Source organism: Martes martes, assembly GCF_963455335.1.
Source record: "Martes martes genome assembly, chromosome: 2".
Taxonomy (NCBI): domain Eukaryota; kingdom Metazoa; phylum Chordata; class Mammalia; order Carnivora; family Mustelidae; genus Martes; species Martes martes.
In genome coordinates, this window is record NC_137889.1 from 193,354,331 (window position 1) to 193,379,946 (window position 25,616).

General features: G+C 37.3%; 1 protein-coding gene across 1 annotated transcript; it reads right to left on the reverse strand.

Annotated features, from left to right (window-relative positions):
- Positions 1-5,507: 5,507 nt before the first annotated feature.
- On the reverse strand, positions 5,508-19,792 carry GNRHR (gonadotropin releasing hormone receptor; the record flags this gene model as incomplete). The annotated part of the gene is made up of 3 exons (XM_080797363.1): positions 5,508-5,752; positions 7,676-7,895; positions 19,277-19,792. 3 exons carry the CDS (start codon positions 19,790-19,792, stop codon positions 5,508-5,510), a joined length of 981 nt encoding a protein of 326 aa, XP_080653489.1.
- Positions 19,793-25,616: the final 5,824 nt, after the last annotated feature.

Here is a 25,616-nt window from a genome sequence, read left to right on the forward strand (position 1 = left end):
TAGCTCACAGCATGGCTGTTTGCTTTTTCAAGAGCAGCAGAATATTTGGTTCCAGTCAGCAAAGATGGAGTCTTATATAACAGAACATAATCATGGGAATGACACCCCATCACCTTTGCCTTGTATTATAACCTAACCAAGGGAGTCACATCCCATGAGCTTTGCCATAAGTAAAGCATGGTTGGAAACAAATCACAGGCTCTATCTGCCCTCAGAGTGGATTATACAAAGTTGTGATTTATTGGGAAATACTTTAAGGTGTTCATCTTGAGGACTGGAAAAATTTTCCATAGACCAGTTTCTGTACATTTTATATCCTGTTTTCCCTCCATGACCTACATAGTTCTGGTGCTCTATGTCTGGACACATTTATATCATGACATGACCTCTGACCTTACACTTTCCTGCCACTATGAGAGATAAATCAGTATGATGGCTACCGATATTTTATCTAGCGCTGTGCCTAGGAGCTTACTATGACAGTTAGCAGTGACTTCACTGTACATGAAAGTGACCAAGAGCCACATAATATCCTTCTAGATTCAATGTTAATATATTCCTATTTTAACTCACCTTGGCAGGATCCTAAAGATATCCGTGGCCATTCCAAAACTGACTCCTCTGAGGGGAAGAGTGCAACAAAGGGAAATAAAAAGGGAAAGAGATAGTCTTAACCCATTGCAATTATGATATCTTATTTTTGTGAATTTTATAAAAATATATGACATTCCCAGGGCCTCAGGAGGGAACTGAATAAGTAAGGAACTTGAAGTTAAGTTTTATTAGTGTCATGGAAAATCTGCTTTAGATTGCCACATATTTAATTACTAATTTATTTGATAATTATTCTCTGGATCTGAAGTGATAGCCAGAATTTTAAAAACTTATGAAAATTTCTTACCCAGTGGAATAAATGATAAAAAAAAAAAAGGCAAACAAAAAACAGGGACCAAGAGTTCCCAGGAAAGTAAATTGAGCAGAAGCCATCCTCTGCATCTACTGAATATTCCAACTACTGTAATTTAAAATGTTTGGATTTAGATTGTGGAAAAAAAACAAAATCTGTTCTTTCCCCTAGGGCTACAATTACTATGCAATTACTATGCTATGATAACTGTATTTAGTTTATATATTTTGCATTAAATTGTATTCTATTTAAACTTTGTGGTATACGTATTTTCAATTTTATTTTGACAGTAGAAATCACTGTTGCTTTCTGACCTCCAAAACTTTCTCCTTCTGCTCTTAGGAGACAGAAAGAGAGAGACAGGCCAGAGAGATAAGAAGAGAAGGAGGAGAGGGAGAAGGGGAGAGAGAGAAAGAGAGAGAGTGGGAAAAGAGAGAGAGAGAATGAAGTACGTTCTTTATTTTTGTTATCTGGTAACTAAATATTCAGGGAAATGAGTCTTGCCTCCCTAAAATGAAACATACCCTTAAGGTGTTTAAGGCAATCCCCCTCTCCTTTGTTAGTGATTGGTTTGGAATTGGCCATGTGTTCCAATTCTAGTTAATTTAAAAGCAGGTGCTGAAAGTTCTGGGAAGGAGAGAGCCATGTTTGAGACTTAGAATGGCAACTAACTCCTAAGGAAAGCCTTGTGGAAGCAGAGAAAATGACTCAAAGCTCTGAATTAACCAATTCTGCATGCTTACCTATGAACGTCCTGTAACATGAGATGAAAACATGTCACTTCTATGGCGATTCACAGACCTGAACCCCTGGGGCTAATAATACATTATATGTTAATACAAAAAAATAAAAAATTAAAAAAAAAGTCACTTCTAATCTGACGTTTCTAATACAGCAGAAAACACAGAAATAGTGACATGTAAAATTCATACAAACACACACACAAATAACATTTGTTATTTTTTTCTCATTATGAAAGCAATATATGTTCATTCTGGAAATTTGGAACTATAGGAATTCACAAGAAAGAAGATTTAAAAAAATCACTCAGAGATAACGTATCAATACTTTATATATATATTCTATTGAACCTGTACATGCATTTTATATATTACATAACTTTAAAAATTAGGCTAATAGTTTTAAACTTGATTTTTTAAACGTAATAACCCTAACAATTGAAGATTTAAATAAATTAGTTTTAATTAGAGATTAAACTCAACCTTATTCTTTTATTTAGTTTCCTATGGACACAATTTTTAGTAATTAGACAAGCTCAAAGAATTGGCTCAACATTTGAAATTAGGCTAAAGATAAAACAGATGAAATTCTAAACGTATTTTAACTGCCCATAAATATTATCTTTATGACTACAAAGTAAATTCTGAGATCATGTCACTTTAAGGAAATTCCTACCTCATTTACTCCTATATATATATATATATATACACATATATATATATATATATACTCCTTAGAAGGTAAAATTTATGATACCCATTCCTTTTCTGGTATTTTTTTTCCTTCTTAGTTGTTACAGCTCTGTTTCTTAAGCTGAAATTGAATTAGTGCAATCATTGTTCAATTCATTGTCATCCATTTATATCATTTATTTACTAAATTGAATTGCAAGAGGAAACCCAAATTATAGTCAGTTTTATATGCTAAGTAAAAGAAGATAGCCTAGATAAAATCTTAATTATCTGTATATTGGATTCACTCTACAGAGCATATCCTTTTTTTACAAGGAATCTTCATCTTTTATTATGATTGGAAATAGAGCAAATGACTGTAATATCAAATAGTGAATATTCTCTGTTGAATGGTATATCTTTAATTTAATGCCATATTTACCTTTTGAGCTATAAATTTTAATTTACATATCAGTATTATAATTTATGGACTGCAATATTTATATAATATACTTACATCTGAAAAGTTTTTCAGTACATAAGTAGCCTTAAGAAAATTTCTGAATCTGAAATGGTGAGTAACCAAATTGAAACAATCCAGTTTAATAGTAACATTATTCTGCATTCATGTAAACAAATGAATACGTTCATTTTTTAAAAAAGATTTTTATTTATTTACTTGAGAGAGAGTGAGAATGAGAGAGAGCACAGAGGGAGAGGGAGAAGCAGACTCCCCACTGATCAGGGAGCCCTATGCAGGGTGATCCCAGGACCCTGAGATCATGACTTGAGCCCAAGGCAGAAGCTTAACTAAGACTGACTGAGCCACCCAGGTGCCCCCCCCACCCCTTTAAAGATTTTTATGTATTTAAAATGAATATGTTCTGATACAATTTTATTGTAATAAACTTTCTTATACAAAGTTGATGAGGGTCTCAACCTTTTTTGTGACATGAACTCCTTCGGCAGTTGGTTTGGCCTATAAACCCCTTTCAGGATAATGTTTTTGAATGCATAAAATAATACATATAGAAATAAGAGGAAAGCAGTTGCATTGAAATACAGCTTTGTATATGGACCATAGGTTATAAACCCCTGCACCAAATTTTGAATAGCCCTTTAGTTAATGTATCAAAAAATGCCTGCAAACATATCTAAATAAAACAGTTTCATGAACATCTAAGAGCCAAGCTGACATATGTGTTCATCAAGCACATATCTAACGAAGCCCTTAAATTACGTCTTATATATGTGTGTTGTTTTGCCTTTAAATCTGGAAGCAAGAATTGTTATCAATTTAGGATTAAGTATTTGATAAAGATTAAAGAAGAAGATTGGTTTGATGTGGCTTATCAATAGTATTGTGTCATCCAGTAGAACTGTTAAATCTTAAAAGATCTTATATATTTATTTGAGAGAGAGAGTATGAGAGAGCAGAAGGTCAGAGGGAGAAGCAGACTGCCCGTGGAGCTGGGAGCTGGATGTGGGACTCAATCCTGGTATTCCAGGATCATGACCTGAGCCAAAGGCCATTGCTTAACCAACTGAGCCACCCAGGCACCCTAAATCTTGGTATCAATATACACGCCTTAAAAGTTAACTTTGAACATTTTAGCATGTTATAAATTTTGAGCCTTAACCAATTCAACTGTAGAGTTGGCACATGGATTGATTAATTAAAAGTATGGGCTTAGTAAAATAGAAAATATGAATGAAAGAGTAGAAGAAAGGAGCTGAATCGGAAAGTGGAATCGGAAAATAATGTAAGATATGGAAACACACACACAGTTACACTGAAGAGTATGTATGAGAAGAGAAAGATAAGGAAAGACTACCATTAGTTTAATTAGTAATTTACTTTCCACAGTTTCACTGCTCTGGAAAACTTGAAACTACATTTCATCTTTGAGTGCCACTACATGTCTCATATGAATATAATGGTATTTTACCTATTTTTAGAGAAGTTAAATGAAGGCTGAATTTCTTGAAAGTCCTTTATAAACTGTTCTTGTCATATATATTATATTCTTATAATTTTCATCCTTCCCCTTTCTCATGGAACAGGTAGAAATAGGCCTGAATTAAAAGAGGTATTGTGCCCACATATTTTGAAAACCATACCACTTAATGTGAATATCAGTAGGTGTTAGTTACACATTTACAGTTTTTCTTTTCCTTTTTTCAATATTTCGTTCATCTCTTTGACCTGTATATATTAAAACTGTAGTGTTCGGTGTTCTTATGTATCAAATATCTTTTCACTTATGCTTTCGGTTGATTTCTTATTTGTTTTTTTCAGGGACTTTTGGATTATAGATTTAGTAAAAATCAGAAGATAGAAAAAAATCTCTCACATTAAAACAGAGGGTATATTATGTATAAAATATAATCAGTGTTTTCTTTATTATATTTAAAAACAGTGTTATTACTCCAGTTAATTACATGAACTCCATTGACCATGCAGCCTAGAGGAATGTTCTAATCCCCTCCAAATGCTACTCCCTCTAGGCCTTCCCTTTCTAGGAGGGCGTTTCTTACTGTTCCATGTGAAGACTGGGAGGAAGGGGAGCTACAGTGGAATGGATGGCGAGCTGCTTGCTGAATCCTTGACTTCAGAATGCTTTTGAAATTTAGAAAAAAAAAATTAGATTCATTGCATTTTTTTTTAACCAGAGGAAGGAAGATGGATCTTATGGGCAGGGGAAATTCTTTCTGCTTTAGATATTATTGTAGCACAAGATATAATTGCTGCTAAGCCCCTGGGGAAAAAACTCTCAAAGGCATGCCTTGGTTAAGGCTGTGTTGTGGTTTCTCAGCCTTACTTTTTGGAATCTCTTTGCCTTAGGCTGTGGCTGTTTTAAACCTATATACATTAATAGACAAGGAGAAAGTGATAAGAAATCTATGTAATGTGTTATAGGAGCCCAGAAAGGGCAAATATTAATTCAGAAGTTTGCGATTATGAGGGGATATTTTATTATTTTTCTTGAAATTTCTTTTTCTTTATGTTTGTCTTTTTTATTTGCATTTGAGTTTCTAACAATGTGACAGGAAGAAGGATGTTAATATAAACTTAAACTTTGCTTTATTTGTATGTAAATGTGCAGCCACGTTTGTGTTTATTATTCCCATTTGATGAAATTCACTACCTCACTCTTCTTTATCTGACGTCCTACACAGTCCATCAATTACAGAGAGAAATATCCATATATAAGGGGATCAAAGCATGGATTTAAAAGAGCAAAGAGAAAGAAGAAGTGATTTACTGGATCTGACACCCTGTTTAACATTTCAGGGTCAAACCAGTACCAAATTCCTAGGACATAGTAGGGAGTCCAGCAGACAGTAAATGAGGTGGCAAATGCAACCGTCATCTTTAGGGTCCTCAGCCGAGCTCTTGGTATATTACTCTTGGATTGATTCAGTTGTAGCTCTGTTAGAGAAAAAAGTAGGTGTTTAAAGACCAGTTTTATTACAAAACCAAAAAGGACAAAGAGGAAGAGTCACTAATTCAAACTAATTAATGGAATAGGAACGAATTTCCAATATCTTTAATAATCAAAATTTGTTTGAAAAGGATATTAATGTTCCAAGTTTTCCACTATGTCATATAACGAATAGAGAAGATTAAAGATGACACTGCTCTTAAAAATACGTTTCCACCAAACTAATTTGGATCTGAAATGTGTGCGTACTCCAACTCTTAAAACACAAATTTCAGAGAGTAGACTAAAGTTGAGCTGAATTGAATTTTGTGTTTACACAGGACTATACTTACTATCTGAGTATTTCTGGCAGTAAAGATGATGAAAATCACACAGGGATGAAAGGGTGTTGCCTAAAGTTATCTTTCTCAACCATGTGCTTCTCTTTATGATGTTCAAACAATTTCCCTTTTCATATCAATAAGGCATTTAAAGTTCATGTGTATGTGTGTGCATGGTGTGTGTGTGTGATGTGTGTATGGTGTATGTGTGGAGCTCTTGTGTGTGGCATCTGTGTGGTGTAGGTGAGGTGTGTCTGTGTTTGTTACATATGTGGGGTGTGTGTGTGTGTGTATGTGTGTGTGTATAAATTCACTGGAGTTTAATGGAATTGCTGACTCTAACAGGCTGCTTGCATGATGTTTAGCATGTAGTTCTTAACTGCAGTTTTAAAATACCCAAAATCTATTCTTATGTTTCATAATCCAGAACTGTTATTTTATTTTAGTTTATTTTTAAAAAAGATTTTATTTATTTATTTGAGAGGGAATGAGAGAGAGAGAACATGAGAAGGGGGGTGTTAGAGGGAGAAGCAGACTCCCTGCCAAGCAGGGAGCCTGATGTGGGACTCGATCCCAGGACTCCAGGATCTTGACCTGAGCTAAAGGCGGTCACTTAACCAACTGAGCCACCCAGGTGCCCTGCCTCCACTGTTTTTTTTTCCCTCTGCTTCTGCCTGGCTCACATTTTTCCAGATTAATCATTATTTGAGATATATCTTCTTATTCTCCATGTGCCCCCCTCTTAGACACCCCTTATAGAACTGAATTTCTCTGGGATAAGATTTTGAGGGCAAATGTTTTTGCAGTATACTTCTGAAGAAGTATCAAATACCATTTTGTGCCGGGAACCGCCCAAGTATCTGCTATAGAGCAGATGAGAAAATGTCTGCTGAGAGTAATCACACTACGATAATTAAGATGATTCTCTGTTAAGTTGTACCACGTCTAACTTATGCGCCATGCCATCGGTAACGTGTCTTTTGGATGTCATGCCAACATCGCCATGTTTCCTTTGCAAAGTCCTACATTTTAGTTTGGGAGACTGCACCAGAGTATGGAAGCAAAAAAGGCACAACCACAGCTGTGAAGATTCGTATGAAAGAGCCAGTTACATATTCAACGGTATTTCACACACCAACACAGGCACGCACACTGGTGCACGGTTATGTTGTGTGGAAAGGGGATCTGAGTGGGAAGCGGAACAGCTTAACTTTAAGGAGTCTCTTGACTACCGATTTAACGAGGTGTGCTCTGCAATACTCTAGAAATCCGGTGTTTGGTCTAGTGTTGTGGTGGGCCCAGTGGGATCAATTTGCGGATGCTTATACTGGGTAAAGTGAGGTAATTGTTCTTTCATTTTTACTTTCATGATACAAATTTGGAACACTGGGAGATACCAAATTACCTCATCTGTAAATTGGGGATAATAAAAGTGTAATAAAAGTATCACCTTATGGAGTTACTGTGATTATTAAATATGCAAACTGCTTGGAATAGTATCTGGCAGCTAGTAGGTGCCACTCTGCGCTGAAAATTGCCATTTAAAACCTGTTTGCACACAATTAGCGCTGAATCCAAGGATATACGTACTGTGAGGATCCTGATGAAGGACCTGCGTCAGGGTGAAGATGATTTTTGCGTTGCAGATTAACGTGATGAGAAGCGGGATGAGGAAGAGGCAGCTGAAGGTGAAGAAGTTGTAAAAGGCTTGATGCCACCATTGTGGGAAACTGCAGTGTGTCACACACTGAGAGAAACCTTCTGTCTGTCCAGAGCTATCGGCTAAGTGGATCATCCTGAAGATATATAACTGTGTGAGGAAAGAAAAAAAAAGTGGAAAATGGCGTTACTTTCTTTCAAACAGTATTTGCATGTTTTCTTGAAAGCTTTTTCCTTCTGCATTCTGCAGGCCTTTGAACGTGTTGCCCAAAGCAACGGCTCAGCCCTTTGATGTTATCCTTTCGGTGCTTTGGTGAAGAGTTGTAAGTGGATCTTTACTTATATTTGGGTATATTTGGGTAATGTGAATGGATCTATGGGATTTTGGATTTTTTTGGAAATTATTTCAACTAGCAGAACAATCATCAACCAAGGATTTAAACACCGTTTGTATTTCAATCTCAGATGCAATTATGCATCTGAGTTTTTGCAAGTGATTTTTGTCTATCACTATATCGGCAGCCCCCAAACCTGTGTCTAACAGTTAGAATGTGCCCCCAAAATACATATTTAAATTTTATTTTTGAGACACTCAACCCCATTAAAATGGTCAAAAGACATGAATAGACCATTCACCAAAAAAGATATAGCAGTGCGCTTTGGCATGTGAAAAGATGTTCAGCCTCATTTGTGATAAAGAAAATGCCAATTAAGGCTACACCGAAATGGCATTTTTCACTCTCAAGACAGGCAAAAATGAAAAATAGCAACACACTGTCATGGCCACGTTGTGGGGAAATAGATACTCTCCACATTGCTAGTAGAAACGGAAATTGGCACGATCCCTATGGAGAGGAATTTGGCAATAAGTAGCATAACTACGTCTGCATTTACCTTTGACCCAGCCATCTGACATCCAGGAATTTACTCTGAAGATACACTCCTACTTCCATTATATGAAAATACACAGGCACAAGGTTATTTCTTGATGCATTGCTTTTAATTGAAAATTATTGAAAAGAGCTTAAATACCAATTCATACAACAGTAGCAGAATACAGTCTGGTGGCCCACACAATGGAGTTCTGTCCACCTGCAGAAAAAGAGTAAGCAAGATCTCCATGTAGATTTCTGTGCATGTGTGCGTGTGTGCCTCTCTGTGTGTGTATTTTCTAGCTCTGGCTGCTGGGAGCCTAGGAACAGTGACTTCCTAGTGGCAATGAGCACATTCAGCACTCTTGTACCCAGATCTTGTTTACAAATACATTCTCTACCAAAAGGAACCAGAGCTCATTGGAGAAGTGGGTGATTCCCAAGGCTGGCATAGGCAAACCACAATATGTGCTTAGAACAGCTTGTGCCAAAAAGCCAGGAAGTACTAAAAGAATAGTGGAGCATGTCAGAAGAGCTCTAGAGCCAGCTTGAAAGAAAATCTGGGACAGTGTAAGCATTGAAAACCAAACTACAAAACCAAAAAACAAAGTCCCGATAAAAAGTCATGATTAACTGTTGAATAAATTAAGGTTCCACGAGTCCATGCTGATAATACATTGCAAAACAGTAACAACAAAGAAGTGGGGGGACTCTTTATTATTGTAGAAAGCCAACTAATAAATGTATAAGGAATAATGAAAGTAGTGATTACCAAATGGTAATAATAAATGATTTAGGCAAGAATCATCAGTGGATAGTAAAAACATGGGTGAAGGTTGAGGAAAGCAGGATTTACATAATTTCTGAGTATCTACCTGTAAGATACTTATTCATTATGAAGAGTAAAATTAATAACTTGACTGTAGAGAAAGAACAAAATAATTAAATTACTATTGCCAATAATGGGACCAGTGGAAAGCAGCTACTTCCCTATATAATGCTTTGAGAAGTTCTCACCATCACTTCTTTGGTATTTCTGTCTGAAGTGCATAACCTGCATCTAACCATGAGAAGACATCAAACAAAATCAAATAGAGGGGTATTCTACAAAATAAGTGGCCTGAGCTCTTCAGAAATATCAATGTGATAAAACCCAAAGAGAGACTGAGGAATGGTTCCAATTGAAAGGAGGCTAGTGAGATATGGCAGTTGAATCCAATGCACAATCTTGGATTTTCTTTTGTTAAAATTTTAAAAGGGACATCATTGGGAACGTTGGTGAGATATGAATAAATTATATGGATTAAATAACAGGTTTTTGGTTTTTTTTTTTACGTTACTCAGTCTTTTTTATTGGAATTCTGCACAAGATTTTGGTTGGAAATTTTTTCCTATAGCTCACACAACCACAAATAACAGTATTTTTTCAGTGTTAATTTCCTGATTTCGATTTTTGTACTGTATGTGCCAGAAAAAACACATTGAAGTATTAAAAGGGACATTATGTGTGAATTTACTTTTAAATAATTCAGAAAAAAAATGCATTTAGGAGACAAAACAAATAAACAGAGGCAGTAAAATGTTAATATTTGGAGCAGCTAAAGGAAAGGTATTCCAGAAATCTTTGTATGATTCTTGCAATCTTTCTTTAAACGTGAAATTATGTTTTTTTTAAAAGATTTTATTTATTTATTTGACAGACAGAAATCACAGGTAGGCAGAAAGGCAGACAAAGAGAGAGGAAGGGAAGCAGGCTCCCCGCTGAGCAGAGAGCCCGGGTGCCAAAGGCAGAGGCTTTAACCCACTGAGCCACCCAGGCACCCCGAAATTGTGTTTTTTTTTTTTTTAAATTACAAATTACATCAACTATTAAAAGAAATGTTGCAAGTAGTTTTCAAAAACAAGTTCTAATAGACATTCACTCATTCTTTCTGCGTTTATCAAGCACACTTCTTGTCCAGTCATTTCTAAGCTTTTCTACTGAAAAATTTCATTTTACTATGATACATTATTAAAATGAAAAGAGTGCTCAAGCACTGTAAAACTAATAGCAAGTAAATTCAAGCAAAAATGTTACAGGATTTTTTAAATTTTAAGGAAAGGAGAGATAGTATTTATTTTTTAAAGTTTTTGATTGAATTAATAAATATTAATTTAATTTAATTAATTCCACAGGTCTAGGATTTCTTTCTTTTTTGAGGTATTGGAATGGGAGTGGAATGTTCCTTAAAAAAATAACCCTTTTATTTACTCTCTTTGCTTGTAGAGTAGAAAAATTTAATAAAATATAAATATAATAAACAATAAATAAAATATAGTGAACATAATATAGAATAAATTGCTGTATCTTTTATTTTTAATCAAAATGTTGATTTTCAGTTTCAGATCTCTTTTCAAGGGCAAAATAGTATTTCTAAATTAATCCACTAGAGGGCGCCCAATGATCATATAATCAAATTTAAAAGTTCAGAAACCAAACACCTATTCAGCTAATTCTACTTTACAATCCAGACCAACTTTTCCACATCACAAAGTAACCATTTAAATTTTCCATACTTCTTTGCAACCTGAACTTATTTAAAGTTTAGTTTCGAATCTGGCCTAACAGATGTGAGTTGGAGGGCTTTGGAGGGCTTACTTCACATAGAACCTGAAAATCTAGTATTTCTTTAAAACCTTAGCTACGTCTCTCCCCATCTTCCCAGTCATACTTGGATCCAGATGACCCAAGTTTGACTTTCTGTTCTGCACTGCACTGCCAAAACTTCACTTTAATATTTCATATTTTTAAGTCATAATGATGAAATTTTCCATGAAATTACTTTGAAATAAAGTACTATGATTTGAGCTAATGGTTATCTTTGTTTAATAAATGCTTATTTTTAATTAATTTTTTTTTGTTTTGAGAGAGAGAGAACATGCATGGGGGGCAGGGGAAGGGCAGAGGGAGAGGGAGAGAGAATCTGAAGCAGACTCCCCACGCTGAGTGCAGAGCCCTTCATGAGGCTTGATCTCACAACCCTGAGATCATGACCTGAGCTGAAATCAAGCGTCCGATGCATAACCAACTGAGCCACCCAGGCACTCCAAATGCTTATTGTTAAAGCAATTTCTTGGTCAAGAATTATAGCCCTCTGTTATGGAAGATGAACCAGATATATCCTGCTATCAGAGAATTTAAAATTAGGTAGGGGAGTTATAGCACGTATGTGACACCTGTCACACATGGTAGACTGTTTTAAGTTCTCAAAGGGTGATACGGTAGAGTGTTAGGGTAACTCAGGTTCTTACTTGCCCATGGATAAGCTGAACCTAGTTTATTTGTGCTCCAAGGCCGTGTTCGTTGGAATGATTAATACAGGGATCCACTTTACTTCCAGTGTTTTGTTTTTTGTCCTTGGATTATAATTCTTCAGTTTCTTAGTTTCTCCTTTCTCATCCTTGGCCCCAGTTCTCACCAATGTTTGCTTTATTTTGCCATAAACAAGAGCAGTCTGTTTTCTTTCTTTAAAGTCGTTGGCAGATGCTTCTTGGAGTATTGTTTTTGACCCTCACTTTACCCCAGACTAATTTCATTATTACCTAATCCTTTCCAGAGGTGATTATCTTTAGGTGATGTGCTTCAGTTTCCTCGTCTATAAAATGGAGATATTGATACTATTTACCGCTAGGAACTGTCAAGACAATTACTTGAGTTAATGCTTGCAAGGCACTTAGAATAATGCCTGGCACACAGCTTTGTGCAAGTTGAAACCATTACTATTATAAAAATTGCAAGGCACACAACTTATAAATGTGTATTCATAGATATTTATTTATATATTTATAAATGTTTACCATATATCTTTTCCTGCTAGCTCTTAGCCATCTATTCTCAACTTAAGACTTTCCTGCCTTTTCTTTCTCTAGTCTCCTACAGGAAAAAACCAAAATAGACGACATTGTTAACTGAATGGACTGACATCTGCACTTGCTAGATGATAATCTTGGGCTTTTTTTTTTTTTTTAAGATTTTATTTATTTGGCAGATAGAGAGAGAGGGCACACAAGCAGGGGGAGCAGCAGACAGAGGGAGCAGCAGGCAGAGGGAGAAGCAGGCAGAGGGAGAAGCAGGCTCCCTGCTGAGCAGAGAGCCTGATGTAGGACTTGATGCCAGGACCCTGGGATCATGACCTGAGCGGAAGGCAGATGCTTAATGGACTGAGCCACCCAGGAGCCCCAATCTTGGGCATTTTATAGAACATTCTTAACCTTAGTTTCTGTATGAATGAAGATTATAACTGTATATAATATATAGGGTTTTGGGGAGCCTTACATGAGATAATGCATGCAAAAGGATTTAGCACAATCCCTGACACATAATTATGTATTCTGTAAATAATGTTTATCACGGGGGCACCTGGGTGGCTCAGGGGTTAAGCCTCTACCTTTGGCTCAGGTCATGATCTCAGGGTCCTGGGATCAAGCCCCACATCAGGCTCCCTGTTCAGCGGGGAGCCTGCTTACTCCTCTCTCTCTGCCTGCCTCTCTGCCTACTTGCGATCTCTCTCTCTCTCTCTCTGCATCAAATAAATAAATAAAATCTTAAAAAAAATAATGTTTATCATGATCATCGTTATTATTGTTATTTATTTTATTTATTTATGTATGTATGTTCTTTGTTGTTATTTATGTTATTGGTATGCTACTTCTATGTTCCAGTATAATTCTTGGCGTATTGTACACCTGTGACGAGTATTGATTGGATTTAAGCTGCTTGTCAAGTTCAGAAGTACATTCTAGTCCGATCAAGTACATTCTGTGTGTTAAGGCACGCCTCTATACATCTTCAGATCACATATCTTTACACCCAAACTAAAGGATGTCTCACATATCTTGCCTTCCAACCTAGGTTAGAGATAGAATTTAAATATGTCAGCATGTAATGCTCCATATTTACACAGATGAACTAATGGTATGAACTTCTGTAAGTGATTCTTTTTTTTTTTTAAGATTTTATTTATTTATTTGACAGACAGAGATCACAAGTAGGCAGAGAGGCAGGCAGAGAGAAAGGAAGGAAAGCAGGCTCTCCGCTGAGCAGAGAGCCGGATGCGGGGCTCGATCCCAGAACCCTGGGATCATAACCTGAGCTGAAGGCCGAGGCTTTAACCCACTGAGCCACCCAGGCACCCCTGTAAGTGATTCTTGTGGTGAGAGATGACTGCCATTGGAAACCATGTGATTTTTGATGAGATATGAACACACCTAGTTCAAGAAATGTTTTCTCCTCAACGTGTACTTACCAGCCCAACAACACAGAGTCTGAAGGCAGATTTTCTTCCAGGTCATGTTGTTTCCTTCCCTTCCCTTCTTTTTTCTTTTCTCCCTCTTTCTTTCCCTCGTTCTCTCTCACCCTTCCTTCTTTTCTTCCTTCCGACCTAATTTTACTGTTACAAATAATACCTTCAAAACTTGAATTGTTATGCTTTGACATATATAGCTTTCAGAATGAGCAGAGTAGCTTGGTAACTAGAGGTCGTTTGGCAAAACTGACTTATCAGTCAGGATAAACGCTATAATTTTGAGAAATTGGAAATAATCAATCTTCAGGTAAGCAATTCTCTTTGCTGTCTCTTGAAGAATCATTTAATATTCATACTTATATTTCCGTATTATTTTCCCTCCTGACTTCAAAAACTGTTGTGAACAAAGGAGTGAAAATGGGAGGAGAGGAAGGAATGAACATTAATGGAGTGTCTAAGCGAAACGTCTTGTACTAGGTGATTTTATGTATCTTATTCTTTACAATTTATTCTTCACCACTGTTCTTTTAAATTTAATTAAGTAACTTACTCAGAGCCACAGAGAGAGCATTAGGATTTAAAATCAACTTTGTTTAAATCCAATACTCATGCCATTCCTATTATTTGCCTCCCAAGCTCTGCTGCGGGGAGATCTAAGGTCTTCAGAGACCGTGGGCGGGGCTAGTGGATGCCTCCTTACCCTCTTCAGCAAGAACACCTCCGCTCATATGCGTCATGTATGTATTGGGGCTCCAGATAGAATTTGGCTTTTAAAAAAATTCCATTACTAGGAAAAAGTTTGAAAGTTCAGCTCCGCAATGCTGAAACTTCTGAAAATATATCCTCAAACCATCATAGAATTACTCAGTAACAGATGATCAGTCTGTGCACCAGAGGATGATGATTAAAGTCATCCTTTCAATGTGAATTAGCCGCTAAGGATGCACCTTTGTCAGTGGGCTTATCTGGAGAGCATGGGCGAAGCAGGAGGTTGCCTTGGGATGTGCCACAGTCTAGAAATAAAAAGCCCTTTCAATCTCTCGTCTTTCCCATTAAATATGTGTAACATTAGTCATGGGGTTAAAACCTCTTTATTCAGAGAGATAGCAGAGAGCTCTAATAAAAAAAAAAAAAAACTGGACTTAATAAAAAGACATGAGTCCAACAGCCCAAGTGACATTGGGAAAGTCAATGAACCCCTTCAGACCAGTCATTTTTGAGCTGAAGATTTTTTTTTTTTAAGATTTTATTTATTTGTTAGAGAGAGGGAGAGAGAGCACAAGCAGGCAGAGTGGCAGGTAGAGGGAGAAGCAGACTCCCCACTGAGCAAGGAGGCTGATGTGGGACTGAATCTCAGGACTCTGGGATCATGACCTGAGCTGAAGGCAGAAGCTTAACTGCCTGAGCCACCCGGGTGCCCCTGACTGCGGATTATAGCCATCAGTTAGTTGCAATCAGCATTAAAAAATGAAATGAAACAGAGTTGAATTTTCATGAAAAATTTTCTCAGTTATAGGTATGGAGAGACAGACAGACAAAATCTCTATGTGGTATGTACTTCTTACTTTGGGTTACCGCCAGAAAGATTTGCACACCATTGCTCTCAAAGGTATTCTTTGTACTTTCTCTGATACGCTGGATGGGGATAATAACATGGCTGTTACATACTGCATAGAATGAGGTTTTTCAGACTTCAGTAAAGTGCTTTATAAATCTGCCGCTGAAAGTAAGGATGAGTCATGGGTTTCACCATGAAATAGTACCATCATTTTCTGTGGCCCAGATGCACATAAATCTCTCAGGAAGAGTAATGTATTTGAGGTCAGGCTATTAGATGAACATCCTAAACAATTCAAATTAATTTCATATTTTTTCTTACTACATCAAGATAACTGAATATTTGACATTATCTTTCTATTATTGCTTTGATATACTTAGATGAAAATAACTGAATTAACAAAACAATTTATTTTTTATAGCCTCTGGGACAGTCCTTAAAAGGAGACTGACATTATTGGTTTGCATTTCAGATAGTATCACAAATTGACCTATTTCTTTTCGTTTTAAAAAAAAATATTTACTTATTTTAGAGAGAGAGAGAGCGCACGAGACAGTGTGCACTGTCACAGGAGGGTGGGGGCAGGGGCTGGGAGCAGAGGGAAAGGGAGAGGATCCTCAAGCAGACTCCCTGTAGAGCACAGAATGCCGAAGGGGGGCTTGATCCCATGACCCTGAGATCACCACCAGAGCTGAAATTAAGAGTTGAACACTCAACCAATGTAGCCCCTCAAACTGACCTATTTCTACTTCTGTTTCAACTTTCGTCAATATCCGGACTTACCAACTAACTACGTTCCAAATACCTGTACTTATACAATGACCTTATATTGGTAACATTATGTCCCAGAGCAAATGTTTTCGGCTCTTTCAGAGTCTGCCTTCTCTCCCCCTTCAAACGAACAAAGAAATGACCAGGCCGGCAAACACTCCATTTCTCAACCCACCTGCCTATTTCAATGGTTTTACTGTTAAAACTCCTTGTCTAAAAATATTGGAGCTGTAGTTTACATCCTCTGGCTACTAACTCCCTAAATCCAACTTGTTTTCAAGCTTTGTTTTTTGTTTGAAATGTCCCTCTTACAATCGGCTCTCTCCGACACTACCCTAGCCACCGACATAATCACCTCTTGGACAGAAAAGCTGGAAAAGGTTTCTCTGTCTCTTGCACCTGTTTGGGTCTAGGTAAATTTTCTTCAAGTATTTTTCTTAAAAAAATCACTTTATTTCTTGCCCAGGACTCACGGAGGATTAATGGCTCCCACATTTATTTCAGAATTTCCCCGGTTATCACTGTCTTCCTTAACACGGGTCCGTCATACTCCTCATTCACTGACTCCCTCATCCAAGCTTTTTGTTTAAGGAGAAGGTGAAGGATTTATTTGATCTGAAGAGAAATCACATTATCCAAACATTTTAAATTTCTATTTTTATTAGTAATCTTATTAGGTACTGTGAATATTAATTAAGTTGAAGAGTGTATGCCTTAATGGCAATGACCAGGAAATACATAATCATGACGTTTTATGACAGATCGTTCACTACGAGGTGGAAGACAAGGGAGCAACCACCAAATCTGATTTCCTGCTAGTCCTACCTCTCAGTCTGTTGCTTCAGCCAGACAAGTCTCATGTGAAAATTAATCACACTTTTCAACCCTTGCTGAAAATATATGTGATCTTTGACTTATTTTTTTCATCCAAATAGCATCCATTTAAAAATTTTCAACTTATCCTGTCGTTAGCCTTAAAACATTCCTTTCGCATTTCAACTCTTATTCATCTCTCCTTCTTCTTACACTTGTAATAGATTTTTAAAAAAGACTTTATTTATTATTAGTTTGACAGAGACACTGCAAGAGAGGGAACACAAGCAGGGAGAGTGGGAGAGGGAGGAGAAGGCTTCCCACAGAGCCAGGAGCCCAATGCGGGGCTGGATGCAGGGCTGGATGCGGGGCTGGATGTGGGGCTGGATGCGGGACTTGATTCCAGGACTCTGAGATCATGACCTGAGCCAAAGGCAGCCGCTTAACCGACTGAGCCACCCAGGCACCGTACTTGTAATAGGTTTTAAAAGTATTTCATATAGGGGATGCCTGGGCAGCTCAGCTGTTGAGCGGCTGCCTTCGGCCCAGGTCATGATCCCAGGGGTCCTGGGATCAAGTCCTGCATCAGGCTCCTAGCTCCGCAGGGAGTCTGCTTCTCCTTCTCCCTCTGCCTGTTGCTCCCCCTGTTTGTGCTCTCTCTCAGTCTCTCTCTCTCTCAAATAAATAAGTAAATAAATAAGTAAATAAATAATAATAAGTAAATAAATAAATAAGTAAATAAATAAATAAGTAAAATCTTTTTAAAAAAAGTCTTTAGTATATAGTTGTATTAGTTTTATGCAAGTTTTGTCTCCACAATTGAATTACATTTTCTTTGAGGGCTGTTTCTTTGTTTCATCAGCATCAGACTCAGTGTGAAGAGCCTAACTTACTTATCTTCCCTAAGAAAATCAATAAATACGTAGTACTCTTACTTTAAAGAAACAAAATGGAAAACTTCAGGCATAAGCCTTAGCTAAATAACATCATTTGGGAGAAACATTTACTAAGCCTATTATTATATATTTAGTCACTGTGAGAAGCATTGTAGTATGCTTTTCTCCAGGCAGATCAAAACATTTTAGCTTTTCCCATTTTTCCTGCCATAAAATACATCCTAATTAAATTGATCTAGTATCCAGAAACGATGAGTTAAGTGAGGAATTGGTAGGAAAATTTGGTTATCCAACTTTCTAGTGTTTTGCTGTGTTTAGTGAGTTCTGCAGGGCAGGATTTTTTGTTTGTTTGTTGTTGTTGTTGTTGTTTTTAACCACCTGGCTCATAGTAGAATGTCTAGATAACTTCCATTTGTAGAGGCTGGTTTTTGGAATATCCTGGTTAACTTGGACGTCACCTCTTGACATATCCTTGTACCCTAGGTTCATCATCACACAGTACCTTTACAAACATACAGATAACTTCTTTATCTGTTATTAAAGGATCTTTGCTCTCTGTAAGAATGTGTCCTTTTCTTCAGAGATACGACTGCTGAAAAAGGCTGATTCTGCAGGTCTATTAATCAGGTTGCCTCTGATGAGGACAGTCTGGAGCAGTATCTGGTGCCTACGCCGACAATCCTGAGGCTGCTGTCAGCCTGTTGCAGTCTAGCCTACCTCCAGAGAAGCTCAAGGAAATCTCAGAGAAATATTCAAATTTCAAAAGTCCACGATTTCCCACTATGCCGCCCAGCTGCAAATGGAGGAGCAACGTGCTAGTTAAAGAATAATTCTAAGTTGCAACAGTAACAGAGTCGTTTCCACTTAAGAAGTCCCAATGAGACAAGTTACAAACACTTTATACCTATGCAGATTTCACAGTTCCTCAAGATTCTCTCCATTTACCATATCAATCAGAGTGAATGGAAAACGAGATGAAAGAATAAGATGGGGGGGGTGAGGCCAAATTTGACAATAGCTACGTTTCTTGAGGAGCTTTTACTATGTACCAGAGCTCATGCTAGACGCTTTAATGCATTGTTCATTTAATCTTCACGGAAGCTGCATAAAGTCGGCGTTACCTCCATTTTATAAATGAAGGAACTGAAACTCAGTGAAGTTAAAAGATGTGCCCAAGGTAACAGAGCCGGGATTAAACTCCACTCTAATTCCCCGAGTCAAAGCTTTCAAAGATAACACAATCCTGCTTTTGACTTGCGATCATAAAATGCAGCACTCGAGTTTAGATAGGGAATCTGTGATTGCCATATCCTAAAAAGTTCACGTTAGTGGCTTACCTGTGGTCCAGCAAAGATACCACTGAGGAGCCAGGCCAGGCCAATCATGGACTGTCCAATGCCATTGCTTTTCATAGCTAGAGGCCTCGTGATGGCCAGGGAGCGGTCCAGGCTGATCACTACCATCATGAAGGCTGGGGCATACATGGAGAAAAGCTTCAGGTAGCTAAGGACTTTGCAGAGGAACTCTCCAGCATACCACTGGACCGTAATGTTCCACATTCCATCCAGCGGCATGACAATCAGAGTCTCCAACAGGTTGGCTAAGGTCAGATGTTTTAAAAGCACCTTCATTCTCGAGAGCTTTCTCCCTTTCTCTTTCTTTTGAGTCCATTTCTGAAGTTTCAACAGGAAAGAAGCGTTAAACGTTGTAGAGAGTAGAAGAAGGAAGAAAGTAACTGTCACTCGGATCTTTCCAGATAAGGTCAGGGTGGGGAGGTTGCCCTGCACCAGCGGGTTGCTGCTGTTCACCGCTGAGCAGTGATTTTGATTCTGTTCAGGAGAGGCGCTCGCCATGATTCCTGGCTGACCGAGAGCTTCAAGATTTGTGTTTCTGGCCCTTGTGATGTTTTGTCATAATCTAGCCCAAAGCTCCGTTTTATTTCTGCCTTCTTTGAATGGAAACGTCACAGGTTTAGATTTATGTCAAATTTTGTCCCTGAGCTACTTTATGTTTAATGTAAAAGATCAAGGTGAACTTGTTTTGCGGGCTAATAATCCAACAGAGTGCTAAAACAGAGCATGTGGGACACATTCTGAGGGCCACATGTAACTGTAGTACTGCAGCAGATGGCCCGGGTTTCACAACAACTTTCCCAAGTACAGAAGGACACTTGAGGTTTAATTCTGAATTTAAAATTCACTCATGCTACTATTTAGATAACTTAAAGAGATTTTCTGAAAACTATGAAGTGTTACTATTCTGTCCAACAGATACAAAAGGAAGATGAAGAAAAAGACTAAAAAAGAACTTTATCCAGTTCAAATCTGTTGTTTTAAGAAATTAATTCACTTCTCAAAAACATTTGTTTTTCTTTTTCAATCACACACTGCTGTACCCTCAAACACTAGACAAATGCGCTCATTTAAAATCATCCTCCAAAAAGCATCAAATTCATACCTTTACAGAATTAATTTGATCTAATACAAATTGGTGTGCATTCAAATGTATCTATTGATCTAAATGGCCTTACTCCCCATGCTTAGGCTGCAGTAAAAATGATTAACTCTTTATTATTGCCTTGCTTTTATAATTGTTTAAATATTATACTTGACATTTTTGCACATGATTGCATAAAGTAGCTAGATATTGGAGAGAATACTGTATAAATGCTGTATCCACGTTTATATATGTTTATATATCATATGAATATTTGCTTCAATTCCTTTGTATGTTATCTGATCATTTCAAATTGGGACCACTCAGAAACTCTCTGTGTTACTGCTTTAACGTTCATGGTGGGTGTTTGATGATGTTATTTACTAACGCTGGTAGGACTTACACTGGAATTTATTAAATCACTAGCTTGATTTGTCTTTTGTCAACTAGTTTGCTTTGGTGGTAGCTCAAGCAGGCATAACGATTAGAGCATACTCAGCAAGGAGTAAGCCTCTCTCTCTCCCTCTGCCTCTCCCCCTGCTCATGCTCTTTCTCTTTCTTTCTCTCTCTCTCCTCTGAATAAATAAATAAAATCTTGTTTTAAAATAAAATCTTTTAAAAAAAAGAGTATAGGTGACTCTTTTGACTCAGATGGTCCATTCTTATTGGTTCATTTGTTTGTTTTCTCCATCTCATATTCATCGATTTAATAAACAGTTACTAGATACCTGCTACATATACTCTTAGCCTTTGCAGGTGATAAATTGTGCCCCTGACATCATCCGGGCCCTGAAGAAGCTTATTTGGTACCACAGAAGATTAGATAAGAGTATTGGATATGTCTGTGTGCCTCTCAGACTCCCTCTGCGCCGGCCGCCTCCTGCATCTGGAGGAAGGAAGAGCACTTGCTTACCTGGGCTCCCTCTTGGCTGTCACCTCATGACCAGAATTCCTGGCTTTCTCTCACCACTTCTAGACTTGAAGGAAATATTATACTGCAGGACGTGGGCTCTGGCTTCCTAAGTGGCTTACTGACGGGTCTGGAAATATTTTCACTTAATTGGTGAATACAGTTTCTGCATATCAGAAATCTTGGGAACAATATTTTAAATATCTGCCAAGTGTTATACAGGAAAAGGGTTATGTGAAAAACCAGGTTTTCCATAATGAGACTTCTTATTTTACGGGCATGTTGGCAAATGAACCTATGCTGGCAAATGGTTGTGGCTCACAGGAACCTAACCCCTTATTTTTGTTAGGAGCAAGTGTTTGATATTCACCAATTAAGTGTTCATGGCAACCTACAAGTTGAACATTTTTCACACCATGTGGCCTTTTGAATTGTGCATGTCAGTTACCATAATTTTTTTTTTGGCTTTCACTGTCACAACAATGCTTTCCACTATGTTTTTTAAAAAATTAATCCTCATCTCATGAATCCACAAATTTTCCCACTTTTCCATTTTTTCCATGGCTTCATCACACACTGATTATGTTTTAGAACTCTCTAGAGCAGCCACGTGTTCAGATCAGCAAATATTCTCTTCCTTTTTCCGGATGTACCATATTGTTGATTCATTAACAATGAACTCACAGCCACTAGCACTCTTACTCTTGCCTGAAGGAAGCTTATTCAATACATGTATTTTCGGGGCAGCTGGGTGGCTCACTTGGTTAAGCATCTGCCTTTGGGTCGGGTCATGATCCCAGGGTCCAGGGCTCGAGCTCTGCATCGGGCTCTCTGCTCAGCGGGGAGCCTGCATCTCCTCCCTCTGCCTGCTGCTCCCCCCTGCTTGTGCTCTCTCTCTCAAATCAATCAGTCAATCAATCTTTAAAAAAAAAAAACACCTGTATTTTCTCTGTAAGGTACATTGCAGCCTTCTTGTGCTGAGGAACATTGGACAGCACTTCAGCACTATGTGGCCATTTTAAGCACTGGAATCACTAACAGAATGCACAAAATATGAAGAACATGAAGAAATATACTATGGAAAGGAAGCTTGCTTCTAGTATGAGAGCTGTAATGGGAATTGCACATCAGGCCATTCAAATTTCTCCCCACTCTGCATATGCACGTGTCTGAGAATAATCATAAAAGCACTGTGGATATTGATTTGGGGTTAACAAATGAATTTTAGCAAATAGGTGTCTTTGCAAGTAATAGGATTGCCTGTACATAAAAATCAGTAAGTAAAACCAGGAAACAAATTCCCACTAGAACTCCCAAGTAAGTTAAACTGTATCACAAACATAAAATGTTTATAGCATTAAAAAACGTAGTGTTTTCACCCAGAACTTCGCAATAGATTGAAAGAAATACTATTTGTTGAGTCCTCAGCTCTTGAGAGTTTAGAAGAGGTAGTGAAATTATGTCTATATAGAATAATTAAAAAGGCTTTTTTTTTTTTTTACATCTGAGATATGTGACCATAAAATTTGTACCTACTATATTAGCTATATGAGGTTCCTTATAACAGTTTGTTATTCTGAAGAACTCAAAAGGCTTTGCATACACCTCATGTCAGTTAACCTGAGCAGGGCCGTAAGCCTGAAACCATATAAAACAAGGTAATCCTTGGATAGATTTTACATATTGGGAAAGGTATTATATGTGGGCCCAGAAACCAAAAGAAGAAAGGAAAAATGTTCATGGTAAAATCTGATTATATTGAAATATGTTTTGCCTTTTGCCTCTCATTTAGGGAAAGAAAAAACTGGAGCATGACTGCTTTATTATTAATTTCTGCCTTTCCTTTCCTGCCTCTTTCCCATTCTCACATTCATTTCCCACACTGTAAAGTCATGAAGAAACCAGAAGACAGCGTCAGAGAAGTAATGGGAAGAGAGAATTTCAGGACAGAGGGCCGATCCATGTATCAAATATCTCAGTGACAGGATAAGGCCCAAAGAGAATTAGTACGATGTGAGAATTGGGAGGTCACCAATGACCTGTCTAGAATAGCTTTGGTGCTTTTGGTGAGAATGACCATTAAAGAACACATGAAATACTGAGAAAGTGGACATAAAGAAAAAGGGATTTTAAAAAGAGATATGTAAGTCTTGAGGACGTTTAGGGATTCAGAGGTAGAACCAGTAGAGAGGGAGAACAAGTCTGGAGACTAGGACAAATGTAGCGGGAAGACAAGGGAACAGATGTCTTAGCAGAGCTGATTATGCAGGAAGGCAGGAAGGGTTTAGGGTTGAAGGAAGTTAGGGAAATTGGGAGTCAGAGAAGGAAGTGGATCTATGAAAGGGTGGAGGTAGGGTAGAATGAAATAACAGGCAGGGTCAAGAAAAGAAGATCCTGTGGGAATGAAGACAAATTATAATGGAGGGAGGGAGTCTTCAACCTAGGAGGATGTAGATAGATATTTGAATTTAAGATTCCAGATGTGAAGTTGTTCTGATTAACAAGAAAGTACAGGATGTGGCCATGACAGTGGGTAGGTGAAGAAGAGGGTGAATGAAGTTTGATGCCATGTTAATTATGTCCTTTTTGTTGCAAGAAAAAGAAATTCTCTAACATGATAGAGGCTTCTTTCATAATATACAATGCCTAGAAAGCCAACAGGAACCCAGGCAGTTCAGGGAGGAGCAAATCTCTGTTTGATGATCTGAGTCGGTCCTCCAGCAGGATATTTTTGCTTTTCTTTATATTATCTTCTCCATCCTCTTCTTGTACCTAATTGCTCAGTTCTTTCTGGATTGCAAGAATAAATTCTGGGGTGAGAAACAGAGATGGTGGTTTGGAAGTGACCCAGAGGAGCCAGAAGGATTTTTAACACCTCTTTACCAATAAGACTAAAAGAATAGAAGAAGACAGGTCAGTTATTATTTATTTATCTATTGGCTTATTTTATTTAAACTCAATTAGTTAACCTATAGTGTAACATTAGTTTCAGATGTAGAGTTCAGTTATTCATCTGTTGCATATAATACTCAGTGCTCATCACATCACATGCTTTCCTAATGCCCATCACCCAGTTATGCCATCCCCCCATCCACCTCCCCTCCAGCAACCCTTGTTTCCTATAGTTAATAGTCTCTTATGGTTTGTCTCCTCTGATTTTGTCTTATTTTTCCCACTCTTCCCCTTTGATCCTGTGTTTGGTTTCTTAAATTCCACATATGAGTGAAACCATATGATAGTTGTCTTTCTCTGATAGACTTATTTTACTTACCATAATACCCTCTAGCTCCATCCATGTTGTTGCAAATGGCAAGATTTCATTTTTTTGATGACTGAGTAATATTCCATTGTGGATATATATGTGTATGCCACATCCTCTTTATCTATTCATCTGTTGAATAGGTAATGGATCTGTTCATCTGTTGATGGACATCTGGGTTCTTTCCATAGTTTGGCTATTGTGGACATTGCTGTTATAAACATTGAGATGCAGGTGACCCTTCGGATCACAACATTTGTATCCTTTGGGTATCTTTTAAAGGAGAAGTATGCAAATGAAGAGTATTTGGTAGGACATTTTGCTTCTAATAGGAAGAAAAGATAGAGGCAGCAAATTATCAGAGAAAAGGAATATATATGTTTTCCCCTGTTTTTCAAAACATGAATTACTTCATTTAACCAAGAATGATAGTGTCTGTGACACTAAGTCACAGACTTAGTGAGTAAAAGGGGGAGAATTCTCATTTCAGTTTAATTGGAAGGATTTGAGGAAGGAATGTGGGCTACTAATTATATATATATACACACATATATATATATGTGTGTATATATATATATGCATATACACATACACATATATATATAATTATAAAGAAGTAGTTCCATGAAATTGCTATGGAAATGAGGAACAAATTCTAAAAGCTATACAATTTTTTCTAAGCCATGTTAAATTATACATAGCATTTAAAATGGAAGATTCACTTTCATTTTCTGAGAGTATATCTTATTTGGAGAATCATGCCATGAGACATTATTATAGTTCTTATTCCAGTATAGTGGTATCAGATGTAAAGGATAGGAAATTATGGTTGAAAATTTAAATATAATGAGAGATCAGATTAACAAAAGACATAGAACAAAAATCATTAATATTATGAAGTGAATGAAAAAACAGGAGTATAATGATCACATTTATTTGTCAAAATTGATATAGTCACTAAATACTGAAAGTAGTAATCTTTTTTGTTTTAATTATAATTGATGATATGTAATAAATGAGTTAATGAAGCAAGAGTGATCATTTATACTTCAATAATTCAGTTAATTGAACA